Source organism: Castor canadensis, chromosome X, assembly GCF_047511655.1.
Source record: "Castor canadensis chromosome X, mCasCan1.hap1v2, whole genome shotgun sequence".
In the NCBI taxonomy this organism is placed as follows: domain Eukaryota; kingdom Metazoa; phylum Chordata; class Mammalia; order Rodentia; family Castoridae; genus Castor; species Castor canadensis.
The window spans coordinates 52,930,406-52,946,421 of NC_133405.1; the positions used below are offsets into that span (position 1 = coordinate 52,930,406).

Genomic DNA, 16,016 nt, shown 5'->3' on the forward strand with positions numbered 1-16,016 from the left:
TAATCTCAAGGCTGTGGTTTATTAACTGTGATACCTTTAGCAGCTAAGCTTTCTCTCCCTGTATGGAATAGGTGGCATCCAGCATATTGAGAAATGAAGCTGAATGTTTGACTACTGAGCCACACACTCCAGTGTAGAGACAAGAAAATACATCACAACCCAGCCACTACTCATTCCTAAATAATCTTTCAGAAACCCCAACTAAAGGAATTGGAACTTCTAACCAAAAATGACCCCAGATACATAAATCCCAATGCAGAAACATGAAGCAACAAGGCAACAACTCTCCCACAAGAGCCAGCAACTTCCATAATAAAAACCTCAAACAATAATGAAGGAAAAATGTCAACCAACAAACTCAAAAAAGCAATTAATAAAAATGATGAATTCAAACAGGAGATGTATAAGCAAATGAATGAATTCAAATAGGATACAAACAAACAACTAACTGAACTCAAAGAGAATTCAAACAAACAGATGAATGAAATAAAGACAATGCAGGATATAAAAGAGAAAGTCAATAAAGATATAGAAATCCTGAAAAAAATCAAATTGATATCTTGAAAATGAAAACCTCAACATGCCAAATAAAAACACAATAGAAAGTCTGGCTAACAGAGTAGAGCAGGTTGAAAATAGAGTATCAGGGATGGAAGATAAAGTAGAGGACAACGAATCAGTCAAAGACAATGAAAAATTACTAAGAAAATATGAATAGAATATGCAAGACCTATGGAACACCATCAACAGACCAAAACTATGAAACATGGGTATAAAAGGAGAAGGGATGCACATTCAAGGCATAGATAACTTATTCAATAAACATAATAGCAGAAAACTTTCCCAATCTCAAGAAAAGGAGGGACATCCAGGTACAGGAGGCTTTCAGAACACCAAACAGGCAGGATCAGAAAACAACATGCCCAGAAACATTATAATTAAAACACTAAATATATGGAACAAGGAAAGAATATTGAAAGCTGCAGAAGAGAAGTGACAGGTAAATATAAAGGCAAACGATCAGAATAACAGCAAATTTCTCAACACAAACTATAAATGCAAGATGGACATACTTCAAGCCCTGAAAGAAAACAGCTATCCATGTAGGCTAGTCTATTCAGCAAAACTACCCTTCATAATTAAAGTAGAAATACAAACTTTCCACAAAAAGCAAAATGTAAACGAATTCATGACCACCAAACCAATACTATAGAAAATACTTAAAGGAATTCTACACACAGAAGATAGACACTACTGAGAAAGTGCATGAAAGAATAAACTCCACCAATCAAGTAAATCAACAAACAAGGAATAGGGGGAAAGTAAACATTAGGAAAAAAAAAGACTGGAAATACTACATACCTTTCAATATTAACACTGAATGTGAATGGCCTTAATTCCCCAATCAAATGACATAGAATTGCAAATTGGGTTAAAAGCAAGAGCCAGAGCTAGGGTATGGCTCAAGTAGTACAGCGCCTGCCTAGCAAGCATGAAGCCCTGAGTTCAGGCCCTAGTACCACAAAAAAAGCAAGATTTAATCACATTTGTTTCTTATAAGAAATACACTGCACTGACAAAGACTATTGGCTGATAGTGAAAAGGTGGAAAAGATCTATCAAGCATTTTAAATAGACCCTGAAAGCAGACAAGAGTAGCTAATACTCATATCTGATAAAGCAGATTCCAGACCAAGATTAGTCAGAAGAAACAATGAAGATCACTAAATATTAATAAAGGGAACAATCCATCAAGAGGAAATAGCAATTCTTAACATACCTGCATCAAACATTGGTGCACCCAAATACATTAAAAAAATTAATGAATTTAAAAGCATAGATAGACTTCAACACAATAATAGTGGGAATTTCAATACTCCACTCTCACCAAGAGATAGGTCATCCAGACAAAAAAAAATCAACAAAGAACGCTCAGAATTAATTGATACTATAGACCAAATGGACTTAACAGAAAACAACAGAGTATTTCATCCAGCTTACTATACAATACACATTCTTCTCAGCAACCCATGGAACTTTTTGCAATATAGATCATTTCTTAGACACAAAGCAAGTCTTAGCAAATGTAAGAAAGCTGAAATAATTCCCTGTATTCTATCAGACCACAATGGAATAAAACAAGAACTTGACAGCAAAAAAAAGTACAGAGGGAAGTGAAAGACCTCTACAATGAAACTATAAATCACTCTATAAACTATAAATCACTGAAGAAATAAATCAAAGACTTCTGAAGATGGAAAGATCTCCCATGCTCATGGATCAGCAGACTGAATATTATGAAAATGGCTATACTAACAAAAGCAATCTATATGTTCAATGCAATCCCATCAAAATTATAATGATGTTATTCCCAGAGATAGAAAAGTCAATTCTAAAGTTCATGTGGACACACAAAAGACCTCAAATAGCCAAAGCAATCCTGAGCAAAAAAGTGCAAAACTGTAGGAATCACAATACCTGACTTCAAACTACACTATAAAGCCATAGCAATAAAAACAGTATAGTACTGGCATGAAAACCAATGGAACATAAGATCCAGAGATAAATCCATGCAATAACAACCATTTAACTTTTGACAAAGGAACCCAAAACATACCCTGGAGAAAAGACAGCTTCTGGAAACCCTTTTGAACATTGATTTTGGAATTAAAATGAAAGACAGGACTGTGAAATAAATAGCGTGTGTGTGTGAGGGGGGTACTTATGGGAAAGGGGAGGGTGAATGAAGGAGATGAAGGTGAGGGAATATGGTTGATGGGCTTCATATACATACATGAAATAGAAAATGAAACCTCTTGCAATTGCTTTAAGTGGGAGTGGGGAGGGAGTTACAGGGGTTGGGGGAGAGGGTGGATGCTATTGGGAATTGACACAATGAATTCTCCCTATAAAATGAATACATGCTAATAAAAATGAAAAAAAAAAGAAAAAACAGCTTCTTCAATAATGGTGCTGGGGAAACTGGATATCCATACGTAGAAGACTGAAACTAGATCCCTCCCACCCTGTACTAATAACAATTCAAAGTGGATCAAAGATCTCAATGTAAGACCTGAAACTACAACAAGCAAGAATAGGGAAAACACTGGAACATACAGGAATAAGCAGTAACATGCTGAATAGAACTCCAATAGCTCAGCAATTAAGAGATAGGACTGACAAATGGGACTATGTGAAAGTAAAAAGCTGCACAGCAAGGGAAACAGCAGACTGAAGAGGCAGCCCACAAAATGGGAGACAATCTTTGTTAGCTATACATCTGACAAGGGAATAATAACCCAAATTTGTACACAATGGAATTTTACTCAGCCATGAAGAAGAATGAAATCTTATCATTTGCAAGTAAATGGATGGAACTGGAGAACATCATTCTGAGCAAGGTTAGCCAGGCTCAGAAGACCAAAAATTGTATGTTCTCCCTCATATGTGGACTTTAGATCTAGGGCAAATGCAGCAATGTGGTTGGACTTGGATCACATGACAAGGGGAGAGCACATATGGGAGACATAGGAATAGGTAGAAAACCCAAAACATGAAAGTGTTTGATGTCCCCAATCCAGAGGAACTAATACAGAAACCTTAAAACAACAGAGGTTATCATGAGCAGGGGATCAGGAACCAATGTAAAGATCAGTTAGAGTTGAATCAACATGTGCATAACACATGGGTACATGAAAGCAATAGTAGGAATCTCTCTGTATAGCTATCCTTAACTAGCAAAAACGCTTTGTCTTCCTTATTATGCTTATGTCATTTCGTCAACAAAATTAGTGATAAGGGCAGAAAAGGACCTGCCTGGAACTGAGGGGGAAGAAGGGTGGTGGAGAGGGGCAGGATAGAGAAATGACCCAAACAATGTATGCACATGTGAATAAATGAAAAAAAAACCCGAATTTAAAGGAAGCTCAAAAAAACTAAACTCCCGAAGAATCAGCAACCCCATGAATAAACGGGCAAATGAACTGAATAGACAATTTTCAAAGAAAAAAGTACAAATGGCCAATAGAAGAAATGCTCACCATCCCTGGCCATAAAGAAAAATGGAAATCAAAACAACATTAAGATTTCATCTTACTCCAATCAGAATGGCTATCATCAAGAACACAAACAGCAACAAATGTTGGCAAGGATGATGGAAGGGAGGTTATATGCTGTTGGTGGAAATGTAAATTAGTTCAACTACTGTGGAAAGCTGTATGGAGTTTCCTCAAAAACCTAAAAATATATCTACCACATGATCCAGCGTATCGCTCCTGGGCCTATATCCAAAGGAATGTAAGTAAGGATACAATACAGACACTTGTATACCCATGTTTATTGCACATGGGTATTATTCACAATAGCCAAATTATGGAAAAAGCTCATCAGCAAGAACTAGGGAAAGAGACAACTAAGAATCCTCCTAGACACAGAACAAACTTCAAAGACTGGCCTAAAAAACTATCCTCGCCTGAATTTAATTCAATCGGGTGGCTGAACAATTTTTGCCCATGGGCATTGGTGAAAACAATAAAGCAAGTGTCTAGTAATTAGTGGAGACTAATGAGCAGGTTGTAATACCAAAATAAGCAAATACCTTAGAGTAGGGAAAAATAGAGAGCTCTGTTAAAACCACTGACATCTCAGGGTGATTATATGCAAGCCCAAGACTGACCACAGTAGGATGAAATTAGAAATAGGTAACGGAGGACTTGGGGATCTAGTTCAGTGGTAGAGTGCTTGCCTAGTATGTGAAAGGTCCTGGGTTTGAACCCCACACTACAAAAAAAAAGAGAGAAAGAAATATAACTTTCTTTTGGGGTAAAGATGCAGCTCTGTGGTAGATCACTTGCCTAGCAGGCATGATCTCCATGCATGTTTCAGATGCTGGATTTGATCCCAACATGTCAAGAAAGAAATCAATAGAAAACAGGGAAATTCACAAATATGTGAAAATCAAAAACCACACTCTTAAATAACCAATGGATCAAATAAATCAAAAGGAAAATGGGAAAACATTCTGAAGTCTGTTTGTACCTATAAAATGCTTACATTATAAAAGAAGGAACATCAAAGCCGGGAACAGTGGTACATAGCCATAGTCCCAGCTTCTCAGGAGGCTAAGGCAGGGAATTTGGGGACAGCCTGGGCCACATAGCAGGACTCATCTTATTTTTTTTAAAGATGGAGACCTCAATTCAATAATCTAACCTACTGCCTTAAGAAACAATAAAAAATATCTGGTGTGGTGGTGCATGGCACAGGCAGGAGAATGGCAAGTTAAAAGCCAGCCTGGGCTAAATAGCAAGACTCTGTCTCAAAATAACAAAAAAGCCAGGCACAATAGCTCATGCCTATAATTCCAGCTGCTGGGAGGCAAAGATCAGGAGGAATTCAGTTCAAGGCAAGCCCAGGCAAAAAAGTTAGTGATACTCTATCTTAACCAGTAAAACTGGGTGTGGCCATGTGCACCTGAAATCCCAGCTACATGGGAGGCTTAAATGTAGGAAAATCATGGTCCAGGCTGGCCTAAACCAGAAATAATTAAAGCAAAAAGGGCTAGAGGTATGGGTCAAGTGGTAGAGAGCTTCCCTAGCAAGAGCAATGTCCTGAATTAAAAACCTAAGGATTGTAAGAAAAAAAAATTAAAACAACAAACCAAAAAGAAACTCAAAAAAGGAGAGCAACCTAAACTGAAAGCAAGGAGGTAAATAATAAAGATTAAAGTTTTACAATAGTAAAACAGTAGAGTCTCACACTCCCTGATTTCAAAACTTACTACAAAGCTACGGTAACAAAACAGTATGGTAGCAGCATAAAGACAGGCATGCAGACCAATGGAATAAAATAGGCCAGAAATAAACACTTACATATATGGTCAAATGATCTTTTGAGAAAAACATCAAATCCACATGCTATAGTTCAGATCTTGAATGCCCCCCAAAGTATGTCAAAGGTTCAGTCCCCAGCTTGGCACTATTGGAAGGTAACAGAAGTTTATAAGGTAGGAACTAAAGTGAGGTTTTCTGGTCGTTAGGGGGATGCCCTTACTGGGACTTGTGAGACCCTAGCCCCTTCTCTTTCTTTCACTTCTCTGCCATAAGGTGAACGGTTTTGCTCTGTCACACACTCCCCACCATGATGTGCTGCCTTGCCACAGTCCCATGAATTGAAACATCCAAAATTGTGTGCCAAAATAAATCTTTTCTCTTTATAAGTTGATTATTGCAGGTATTTGTTATGGTACAGAAGCTAACACACTACTTAACGGGGAAAGAACAGTTTCTTCAACAAATACTGTAAGGAAAACTGGACAGTCATATGCAAATAAACAGTCAGACTCTTGCTTTACACTACATATAAAAATTTATTTAAAATAGATTACAGGCCTAAATGTAAGATTGAAAACTATAAAACTCTCATAAGAAAACACACATTGGATTTGGCAATGCTCTTCATGAGTATACCAAAAGCATAAGCAATAAGAAAAAATAGGTTAGACTTCATCAAGTTAAAAACTTTTGTACTACAAAGGACACTTTGGGGGAGTCTGACTATTTTAGGTACCTTATCTAAGTGGACTCATACAATATTTGTCCTTTTGTAAATGGCTTACTTCACTTCATACTGTCTTCGCGGTTCATCTATGTTGTGGCAAGTGGTCAGAATATCATTCCTTTTACAGGTTGAATAATTTTCCATTATATGTTTAAACTACATTACGTTTACCTGTTCATCTGTTTATAGGCATTTAGGTTACTTCTGACTTTTTGGCTATTGTGAATAATGCTATTATAAACATGGGTATGCAAATATCTGTTCAAGTCCCTGCTTTCAATTATTTTGGGTATATATATCCAGAAGTGGATCATATGGTAATTGCTGGATCATATGGTAATTCTATTTTTAATTTGCTGAAGAACTAACATACTGTTTTTCATAGAAGGTGCACCAGTTTACATCCACACCAGCAGTGCACAAGGGTTCCAATTTCATCATATCCTTACTAGCACTTGTGATTTTCTGTTTTTTAATACTAACCATCCTAATGGGTGTGAGGTAGTATTTTCTTGTGGTTTTATAAAATGAGCTGCGCACTGGAAGCTACTTGGGAGGCTGAGATCAGGAGGATTGCAGTTGGAGGCCAGTCTGGGCAAATAGTTTGCAAGATCCCGTCTCCAAAATAACCAGAGCAAAATGGACTGGAGGTATGGCTTAAGTGGCAGAGCACCTGCTTTGCAAATAGAAAATCCTGAGCTCAAACCCCAGTCCCACCAAAAAAAAAAAAAAAAACGAAAAAGAAAGAAGATAAATTCTATGGACAGACAGTGGTGATGTAATGGGGCCCTAGAATATTAGGATTTTTAAAAATTGTCTTTTTCAGCTCCAACTTTCTAAAGGAAATATGCTGGGAGTGGAAACTGCTGCCCCAGAAGCCTTGGCTTCTGGGGTCCACAACTAAATCTACATTTGTATATTTCCTGGCTTTTGTTTCACTGCTATAGGCAAGGCAGAGATGGAAGAAGAATGGGTCTCTTTCCAGTTTTGGCCCAAAGTATAAATTCATTTTTTCCATTTTTATATATTAATACAGGTGAGTGTTCAGACTGAGAGTCAGGCCTTATGGCCAGGGGCTTTGGTAAGAGTGATGGTAGCACAAAAATGTAAATATACTTAACACCATTGAACTATATAGTTGAAAATGGTTAAAATGATAAATTATGTTATATACCATGCCTATTTACCTCAACTGAAATTTAAAATATTTTAAAGAAAACAGGAAAGAAAAATCAACAAAACCAAAAGTTTGTTCTTTAAAAATATCAACAGCGACAAATGTTTAGCTTGACTGGATAAGCAAAAATGGAAGAACATTTGAATTACAAAATCAGGAACGAAAAGAAAGGCAATCACTACCAACCTTACAGAAATAAAAGGGATTTGTAAGGTATCATTACAAATTAGATGACTTATATGAAATGGATATATTATATAAAAACATTAACTCATGCTAGGTGCAGGTGGCTCATGCCTGTAATCCTAGCTACTCAGGAGGCAGGGATCAGGAGGATCAAAGCCAGCCTGGGCAAATAGATCCTATCTCAAAAAACCTTTCACAAAAAATAGGGCTACTGGAGTGGCTCAAGGTGAAGGCCCTGAGTTCAAATTCAGTACCACAAAAAAAAACCCCAACAAACCCTAATTCTTAAGAGTAACTCAAGAAGAAATAGAATATATGAATACACCTGTAACAAAAAAGTGACTAAATTAGCTATTTTAAAGTTTCCCACTAAAAAATGCCCATGACAAGATGGCTTCACTAGTTAAATAAGAATTAATGCCAACCCTCTACCAAATTTTCCATAAACTAGGAGAGGAAAGCACATTTCCAAACTCATTCTATGAGGTCAGTGTTAACCCAAAACCAAAACCAGACATCCTAAGGAGAAACTAATACGTTTTATAACATACACACAAAAACCTCCACAAGAAAACCTAGCAACATATAAAATGAATTGTGCTCTGTGACAAAGTGGGATTTATTCTAGGAATGCAGGGTTGGTTAAACACCTGAACATCAATTAATAATCCATATCAACAGAATAGAGGTCAAAAACCATATGATCATGTTTGTAGATATAGAAAAGACATTACATAAAATCTAACACTCATGCATGATTAAAAACATTCGAGAAACTAGAAATACAAGGGAAGTTCCTCAATGTGATAAAGGGCATCCACAGAATTCTATTCTATTGGTGACAAACTGAACTGTTCCTCCCTATGGCCAAGTGCCCATTCTTGCCACTTTTCTTCAATTCTCCACCTAAAGTTCTAGGCAGCTCGATTAGGCAAAACAAAGAACAGGCATACAGATCTGAAAGGAAGAAATAAAACTGTATCTGTTTGCAGATGACACAATTTTATATAAAGAATATCCTAAGAAACCAACTAAAAAGTTATATCTAATAAACAAGTTCAAGTTTGAAGGATATAAAATCACTATACACAAATCAATTACATTTCTATGCAGTACCAGTCAGCAATCTGAAAATGAAATTACAAATACAATTCCATTTACAATAACATTAGTAAAATCCTCAGAAATAAATTTAATGAAATGCAAAATTTATATGCTGAAAACTATAAAACATTGCTGAAAAAACTAACAAGGACCTAAATAAATGGAAAGGCATTTGACAATACTATATTGGAGGATTTAAGATTACTAAGATGGCAATACTACTTAAATTGATCTACAGATTCAAGGCATAACATAAAAGAATCCTAACAGAAACATAACATAAAAGAAACTGACAAGTTGATTTTAAAACTCATGTGGAATTTCAAGAGACTGAAAAAAGGAGTGAAAGTCACTCCTTAGGCAGTGATTTCTTAGCTTTGACAACAAAAGCACAAGCAAAACAAGAAAAAAAATATACAGACTTCAAATTAAAAGCTTTTATGCTCAAAAGACACCAACAAAAAAGTAAAAATACAACCTACAGATTAAGAGAATACTTTTGCCCATCATGTATTTTGATAAGGGACTTATACCTAGAATATAAAAATGAACTCTTACAACTCAGTAAAAAGGCAAATAACCCAATTAAAAATGAGCAAAGGGCCCAAATAAACACTTCTCCAAAGGAAACTTACAAGTAGCCAATAAGTACATGAAAAGATGCTAAGTAGTAATAGCTATTATGAATGCAAATCAATACCTTGATTATGAAATATTACTTCACACCCTCTAGAAAGACCAGAATAAAAAACACAGGTAATAAATGTTGGAAAAGATGTAGAGAAAATGAAACCCTCACACATTGCTCATTCTTATTTATTCTTTTTGTTCTTTTTTTGAGACATGGTCTTCTTATATAGCCCGGGCTGGCCTGAAGTTCATGGTTCTTCTGCTTAGCCTCCCATATGTACCAGCACACCCAGCTTTTTATCGTTTTCATTTTTGGTTTTTTGAGACAGGGTCTTGCTATGTAGCCCAGACTGGCCCGGAACTTGTGATCCTTATATCTCAGCATCCTTGTTTATTCTAAAATGTCTGTTTAACAAATGCCTCCCTAATTAGACTGTAAGCTCTATGAGAGCAACATTCAGAGGTGTCTTGTTGATCACAATGTATGGATATATTAAACATTTATTCAATGAATATTGCCCCCACTCTGCACAATTTTTCATTTTGTTAGATTTTTAAGTGTTCAACTTATTAAGAGAATTCTGAATCTAAGTTCTTTCAGGGTATTTGTAATCAACTCCTTCCATTGTTGTGTCATTTGTGCTTTTGATATGCTCACTATTTGAGTCTTCTCCAAGTCACTGATAAAGTTGACAATGACATGGTTGAGGACAAAGTCCTGAGAAGACAGACACACCCCTACCCTGCCCACATATTATCAATCCATTAAATCAGCAATGTTTAGTTAAGACTCTAAATAAAACATTACCTAAAAAAAAATTACCTAGTCTACATTTTCCATCTTGTCTAGAAGGACTATATGAGAGCTTCTACTTCTAGGAAGCCTTTTCTTACCTAACACCACCTGATTCAAGCAGAAATAAACTAATCATCCTCCTGTCTTCCTCATAACTAATTTTTCTCACTTTCCACACTGCATTATAGTAATTTATTTATAATTCTGTCTCTGCCACAGACCAAGCTCTCTTATAGGATGGAGACTTACTTAAATTAACTGAATCCTCAAAGCCTAGCACAATTGACCAAAATGTAGTTAGCACTAAATAAAATACCAAACACATCTTGCAATTCAGACACCTTAAATGAATGGCATTTCCTACTTTTCAGTCATAGTGTTACTGTATAAAATCTAAAAATCCTTTAAATACCCTTACCTGTAGCAAAAAGGAGGCAGTATAACTCCATAGAGAAGGGTGATGGACTAAATTTAAAGTGTTTCGATACTCTGGTACACCAGCTTTTTCTAGGAGTTGATGGTCAATATATATTCCTTTCTCAAAGGGTTTGGATGTCCACAGACAACTAACCATGGCTGTCAAATAGCGATTAAATTCTTGACAGGTCTTGCTGCTGAAATCGAACTCTGATTTTGCCTAAAGGAAAAGAAATATAATTGTCATTATCATCTCTTCTCTCTATCCTTATTCTCAACAGGTCCTAAATATCTATACTCAATTTTTAAACAATAGTGATTTTATCACAGAGGTTTATCACTCATACCTTTTGTAACAAGTCCTTTTTCTTTGCTGCAGTCAAATTATGACGATACCTAAGAGGAAGAACAAAGATAATGAAACATTCAATATGCCTTTGGATGTAATGCTTTAGAAATATAAAATAAAAACTACAGTTTAAATGTAAATATAAGCAAATATGAACATATATATCCAGTTGTCTAGTTAAGGATGTTATCCTTTTGTAGTACTTTCTCCTCAAAGAATTTTTAAAAATAGAGGCACAAAATTATAACATACTCCATCTCATATTTCTCATTTCTCTTCCTTCAATTATTTTTCTCTATACATTATTACCTTTTGAAATACTACATATTTTACATCTTTATATTTTTGGCTGTTCTCCACTGACTTAATTGTAAAGCCCATAAATGTAATTGATTTGTTAAAAAAATATTTAAAATGATTTAAAAAAACCTGAGTTACAGGGCTGGGGGGTGTAGCTACATGGTACAATGCTTGCCTAGCATGCATAGGCCCTGGGTTTGATCCTCAGCATTGCAAAAAAAAAAAAACTAAGTTGTACATTTACCTTTTCTTTTTTGTGAGACTGGGATTTGAACTCTGGGCTTTACACATGCAAAACAGGCGCTCTATCACTTGATCCACGCTTCCAGTCCTGAGCTGTACATTTAAGATGTACACTTGAAGAGCTGGAGGCGTGGCTCAAGCAATAAAGCACCTGTTTTTCAAGCATGAAGCCCTGAGTTCAGACCACAGTACTGCCACAAAAAAAAAAAAGATGTGTACTTGACTATGTAAACTATATCTCAGTAAAAAGAAAAACAATGAAAGACGTGCATTTAATGTTATTAAAAATTTAATACAGACTCAAAAGCAGTCACTAATACAGAGCATATTTCCTTTATGCCAAAAAAAAGGTACAAAAGAGAAGGTAAAGAGGAAATTTAGCAATGGTAATTTTTTCTTGCTTGAGAACTATTATCTAATTAGGTTTTTTTGTGGCACTGGGGTTTGAACTCAGAGCCTACACCTTGAGCCACTCCACCAGCCCTTTTTTGTGATGGGTTTTTTTTTGAGATAGGGTCTCTCAAACTATTTGCCCAGGCTGGCTTCAAACTGTGATCATCCTGATCTCTGCCTCCTGGGTAGCTAGGATTATAGGTGTGAGCCACCGGTATGTGGCTAATTAGTTTTAAAATATTATAACCTTGACATAATTCTACAAGTTATGCCAAAATGGTCCATACTTATGGATTGAAATACAGGAAATCAGAAATTATTCTCAAGAGTTTCAGATAATTGGCAATAACTCCTCATATCTCCCAGAAAATGTTCTTTTTTTTTAACCAGAGAAGCTACGCACTTAAACCAGTTACCAACAAATGACTAATTTTTCATTAAGACACATAATTAATAATTAACAAAGCTAAGTATAACAGTACTATTGCACAACAGATCCTTAACTATGATTTTTAAATTCCATAACCTCTACAGTGAGGAATTTAAAAATTACACAGCCACCTGCAATCCAAGCTACTTTGGAGGTTGAGATCAAGAGGATCCCAGTTCTAAGCCCACCTGGGAGGTGGGGGGGGGTTAGTTTTCGAGAACCCATCTCAATGGAAAAAACATGCCTGTCATACCAGTGACAATAGGAAGCATAAAACAGGCAGACAGTTCAGTCTGGCCTGGGCAAAAAGTGAGACCCTATCTCCAAAATAATCAGAGCTAGGAGGACTGGAGGTATGGCTCTGTGGCTCAAGTGGTAGGACACCTGCCTAGCAAACACAAAGCCCAGAGTTCAAGCCCCAGTATGGAAAACAAGACAAAACAAAACACAGCTATCATAGCTCCATATTAGAAGGCCATGTCAAAAAGAAATCTAGTTTCCTATTTCCATAGACCGTGTTAGAATGAATTATTGTACTACAGCTGAAAGATGAAGACAGAATTATGATGTATTAGTTCATAAAAGTGGTTTTAAAAAAGGTTTGTACCTGTGCATAATATAACAGAGCTGGTTCAAGATACTGGTATCCAGGCTGAGGAGTGCAGAATAAAAAATCCCAGGAGGAAACAACATCACCAATGGAAGGTTATAATTTATGTATATGTCACATACCTTTTTGGAAGAATGACAACATTAGTATATAGACTATTTCTCAGAAATCAACCACATTTACCCAAAGAATCATAAGTGCAAGATAAGCAAATAACATAACATTAGATTTGGACCTGCCCGATTCCTAAAAACAATAGGTAGCCACAAGTCTGCTTAAAATAAATCTCATCAAACATCAACTTTACCATAAAAACCTTATTACTAGAAGACCATTATTAAAAATTTTTTCTTTTTTTTTCTGGGAAGAAATCTTAGAGTTGAGGGAAAGGGTAGAGGAAGGGAGTATTTCTTTCTCCTGAAGTCCCCTAGATATTTATTTACTACATTAGGTAGTTGTCAACATGGAAAACAAGGAGAGCATGCATCTAATCAAATACATAATATAAGAGACAGCTCAGTATTAGTGAAGAAAGGAAGCCAGGAAAACTAAGTATAATCTTATTTCATGGTAATAATTTTGTCCCAACTGAATACTATAAAACAATAAAAGAGGACTAGAATCATAAAGGCCCTATATACCAAAAGAAATAAGGAAGTTGAAAGGTAGGGTTAAATATATGAAGAAAAAAGACTACATTGTAGTATTTTGCCAGCGGTTGGAGATATACAATGAAGGAGCAAAAATGATGTTAGAAACAGACTTCTGTCTAGGGCCAACATTACTACAGGCATACTAAAGTGGTACCCAGGCCAAAAAAAAGCACATTTGTTTTTAGACTTTGTTTTATGAAAGTCAGTTATTCAGGTGAAAATATAATCATTAATTTTAACATGTGAGGTTATTTTAATTATGCTAATAAGATCTAGCCCCCCCACCTTTATGGTTGTACGTGAAATTTAAGTATAAGCCACAAACAGCTATCACAAAAATCTAAATAGAGAAAATGGAATGTGTCCTACCTTTTCATAGAAATCTAAAATAAAGTGCAGCAAGAAAGTGCTGTTGCTCTCCAAGCGCATTGCAGTTGTAGATAGCCACCCTACATAGTCAATAAGTTTAGACACAGAGCTCATGGATCCACCCAAAGTTGTATCCCTGCAAAAAGACCATAATGTTCAGAACCCGAGCAGCAAAAGTACCCACAATCTCCAAGTCCAAAGTGGATAATATATAGCAAAAAAAAAAAAGATGGGGATTTCAAAAACTATCAGTGTTCCAATGTATAATTCACTAGTGATTAATCATAAAACTACTAGTCTTTTAGGGAACCATTATGATCAATCCATAAAATAGCTTCAGCAACCAGACTCTTAGTAAATGTGAGAAAAAAAAGCTTCAAACTTTAGATTTACCACTGTCTAAGGATCATAGCAATCAGCTTATTTGTTGCTAATAACTGATAAGTATTGAGCTCTGCCACTCAATTATGGAAAGCTTTAAGTGAAAGTTATTGAAAAACCACTAGAAAATGGTATTTGTTAACAATTAATAGAAAGAGTCCATGACAAAGTGATACAAAAAATTCAGAATAAAATCTGAAAATGAATGAAATGATAAACCAGATAAAAAAAGAACCAATTTAATCCCAGCCAAACTACAAGTGGTTCAAAGGGATAAACATTAAATTAAAATGACTGTAGGAATAATTTCCTATGATGCCAATAACATTGCAACACACCGAGTAAAACCCACTTTTTTCTGAACTCCTCAGCTAAAAATACTCCTAAAAATATTTTGATCAGAATTCAATCCAACCCTAAAACTGAATAGGCAAATTTTTTGGCATCTTCCATTCTTGTAAAAAAAAAAACAGATCTGGATATTTTATTTTCTTTTCTAACCTATACAGGTCATAAAATCATTAGTTCACATATATTTCTCACCCCTGTCTTTCAATCCACTGTAGATTTGGAAAAAAACCTACAAATGTGAATTCATAGTTTTGTCCTCCTGTGTAAGTAATCAACAATGCTTATGCACAGGAAAAAGGAAAGAGGAATAGTCCCAGAGCTTGGGAGATGATCATGACTCTACCACTACCCATCACCATGATGCATCAGTGCCAGAACAAAGCAGAGAAGGAAGGAGACCATTTAACTATGTGGCATCCATACAGTTAACTGACCACTTGCAAAACTAATATAGTTTAACTATGATTTTTGGCAGCACTTGGAAAATGTGTCTCAAATAACTTGAAACAATGATGATTGCTCAGAACATTCTCTTTTTGTTCTTTCAGTGCTGTGGATCCAATCCAGATCCTTGTACATGCTAGGCAAGTGATCTAACACTGAGCTACATCTCCAGTCCCATAACAGCCTCTTTTAAAGTGTTTCTCCACAGAACACTGGTGGCATTTTGGATGAATCAATTCACTGTTCAGGACTGCCTCCTATTCCCTACCCACTACAGCACACTTAGCATCCCTCAATGTCACCTACTAAACGATGGTAGCACACCATCTTCCCAGTCATTGTGATAACCAGAAATGTTCCTGGAGAGCCACAGCTGAGAATGGTTTTCTGCCCTTCTCTTCTTGTGATCTGTAACTACAACTACTACCTTTTAGACAGTTGTATGGCATACGGTTACATGATAGAAATAAAGCATTGCACCTGCATCTCCAAAGGAATTGAGAACTTAAGAGCTAAACTATGTAATGTCAAATATTATGACAAGCAAACTTATCTATCCATTTATTTGTTCTAAGAATTTTAGAAAGCATCGCTCCTTTTTAGATGTTCTCCCTTAATTTATGACA

At 35.8% G+C, this 16,016-nt stretch overlaps 1 protein-coding gene across 2 annotated transcripts in view; it reads right to left on the reverse strand.

The window, feature by feature from the left end:
• Positions 1–16,016, reverse strand: part of Cenpi (centromere protein I) — a 57,476-nt gene that overhangs the window by 9,927 nt on the left and 31,533 nt on the right. For both annotated transcript variants that reach the window (XM_074062627.1, XM_074062628.1), the window contains exons 16-19: positions 14,215–14,350; positions 13,190–13,314; positions 11,215–11,263; positions 10,869–11,087 (exon numbers count right to left, since the gene is read on the reverse strand). In XM_074062627.1, the coding sequence (XP_073918728.1) occupies positions 10,869–11,087; positions 11,215–11,263; positions 13,190–13,314; positions 14,215–14,350 (529 nt within the window). The remainder of the gene's footprint in view (positions 1–10,868; positions 11,088–11,214; positions 11,264–13,189; positions 13,315–14,214; positions 14,351–16,016) is intronic.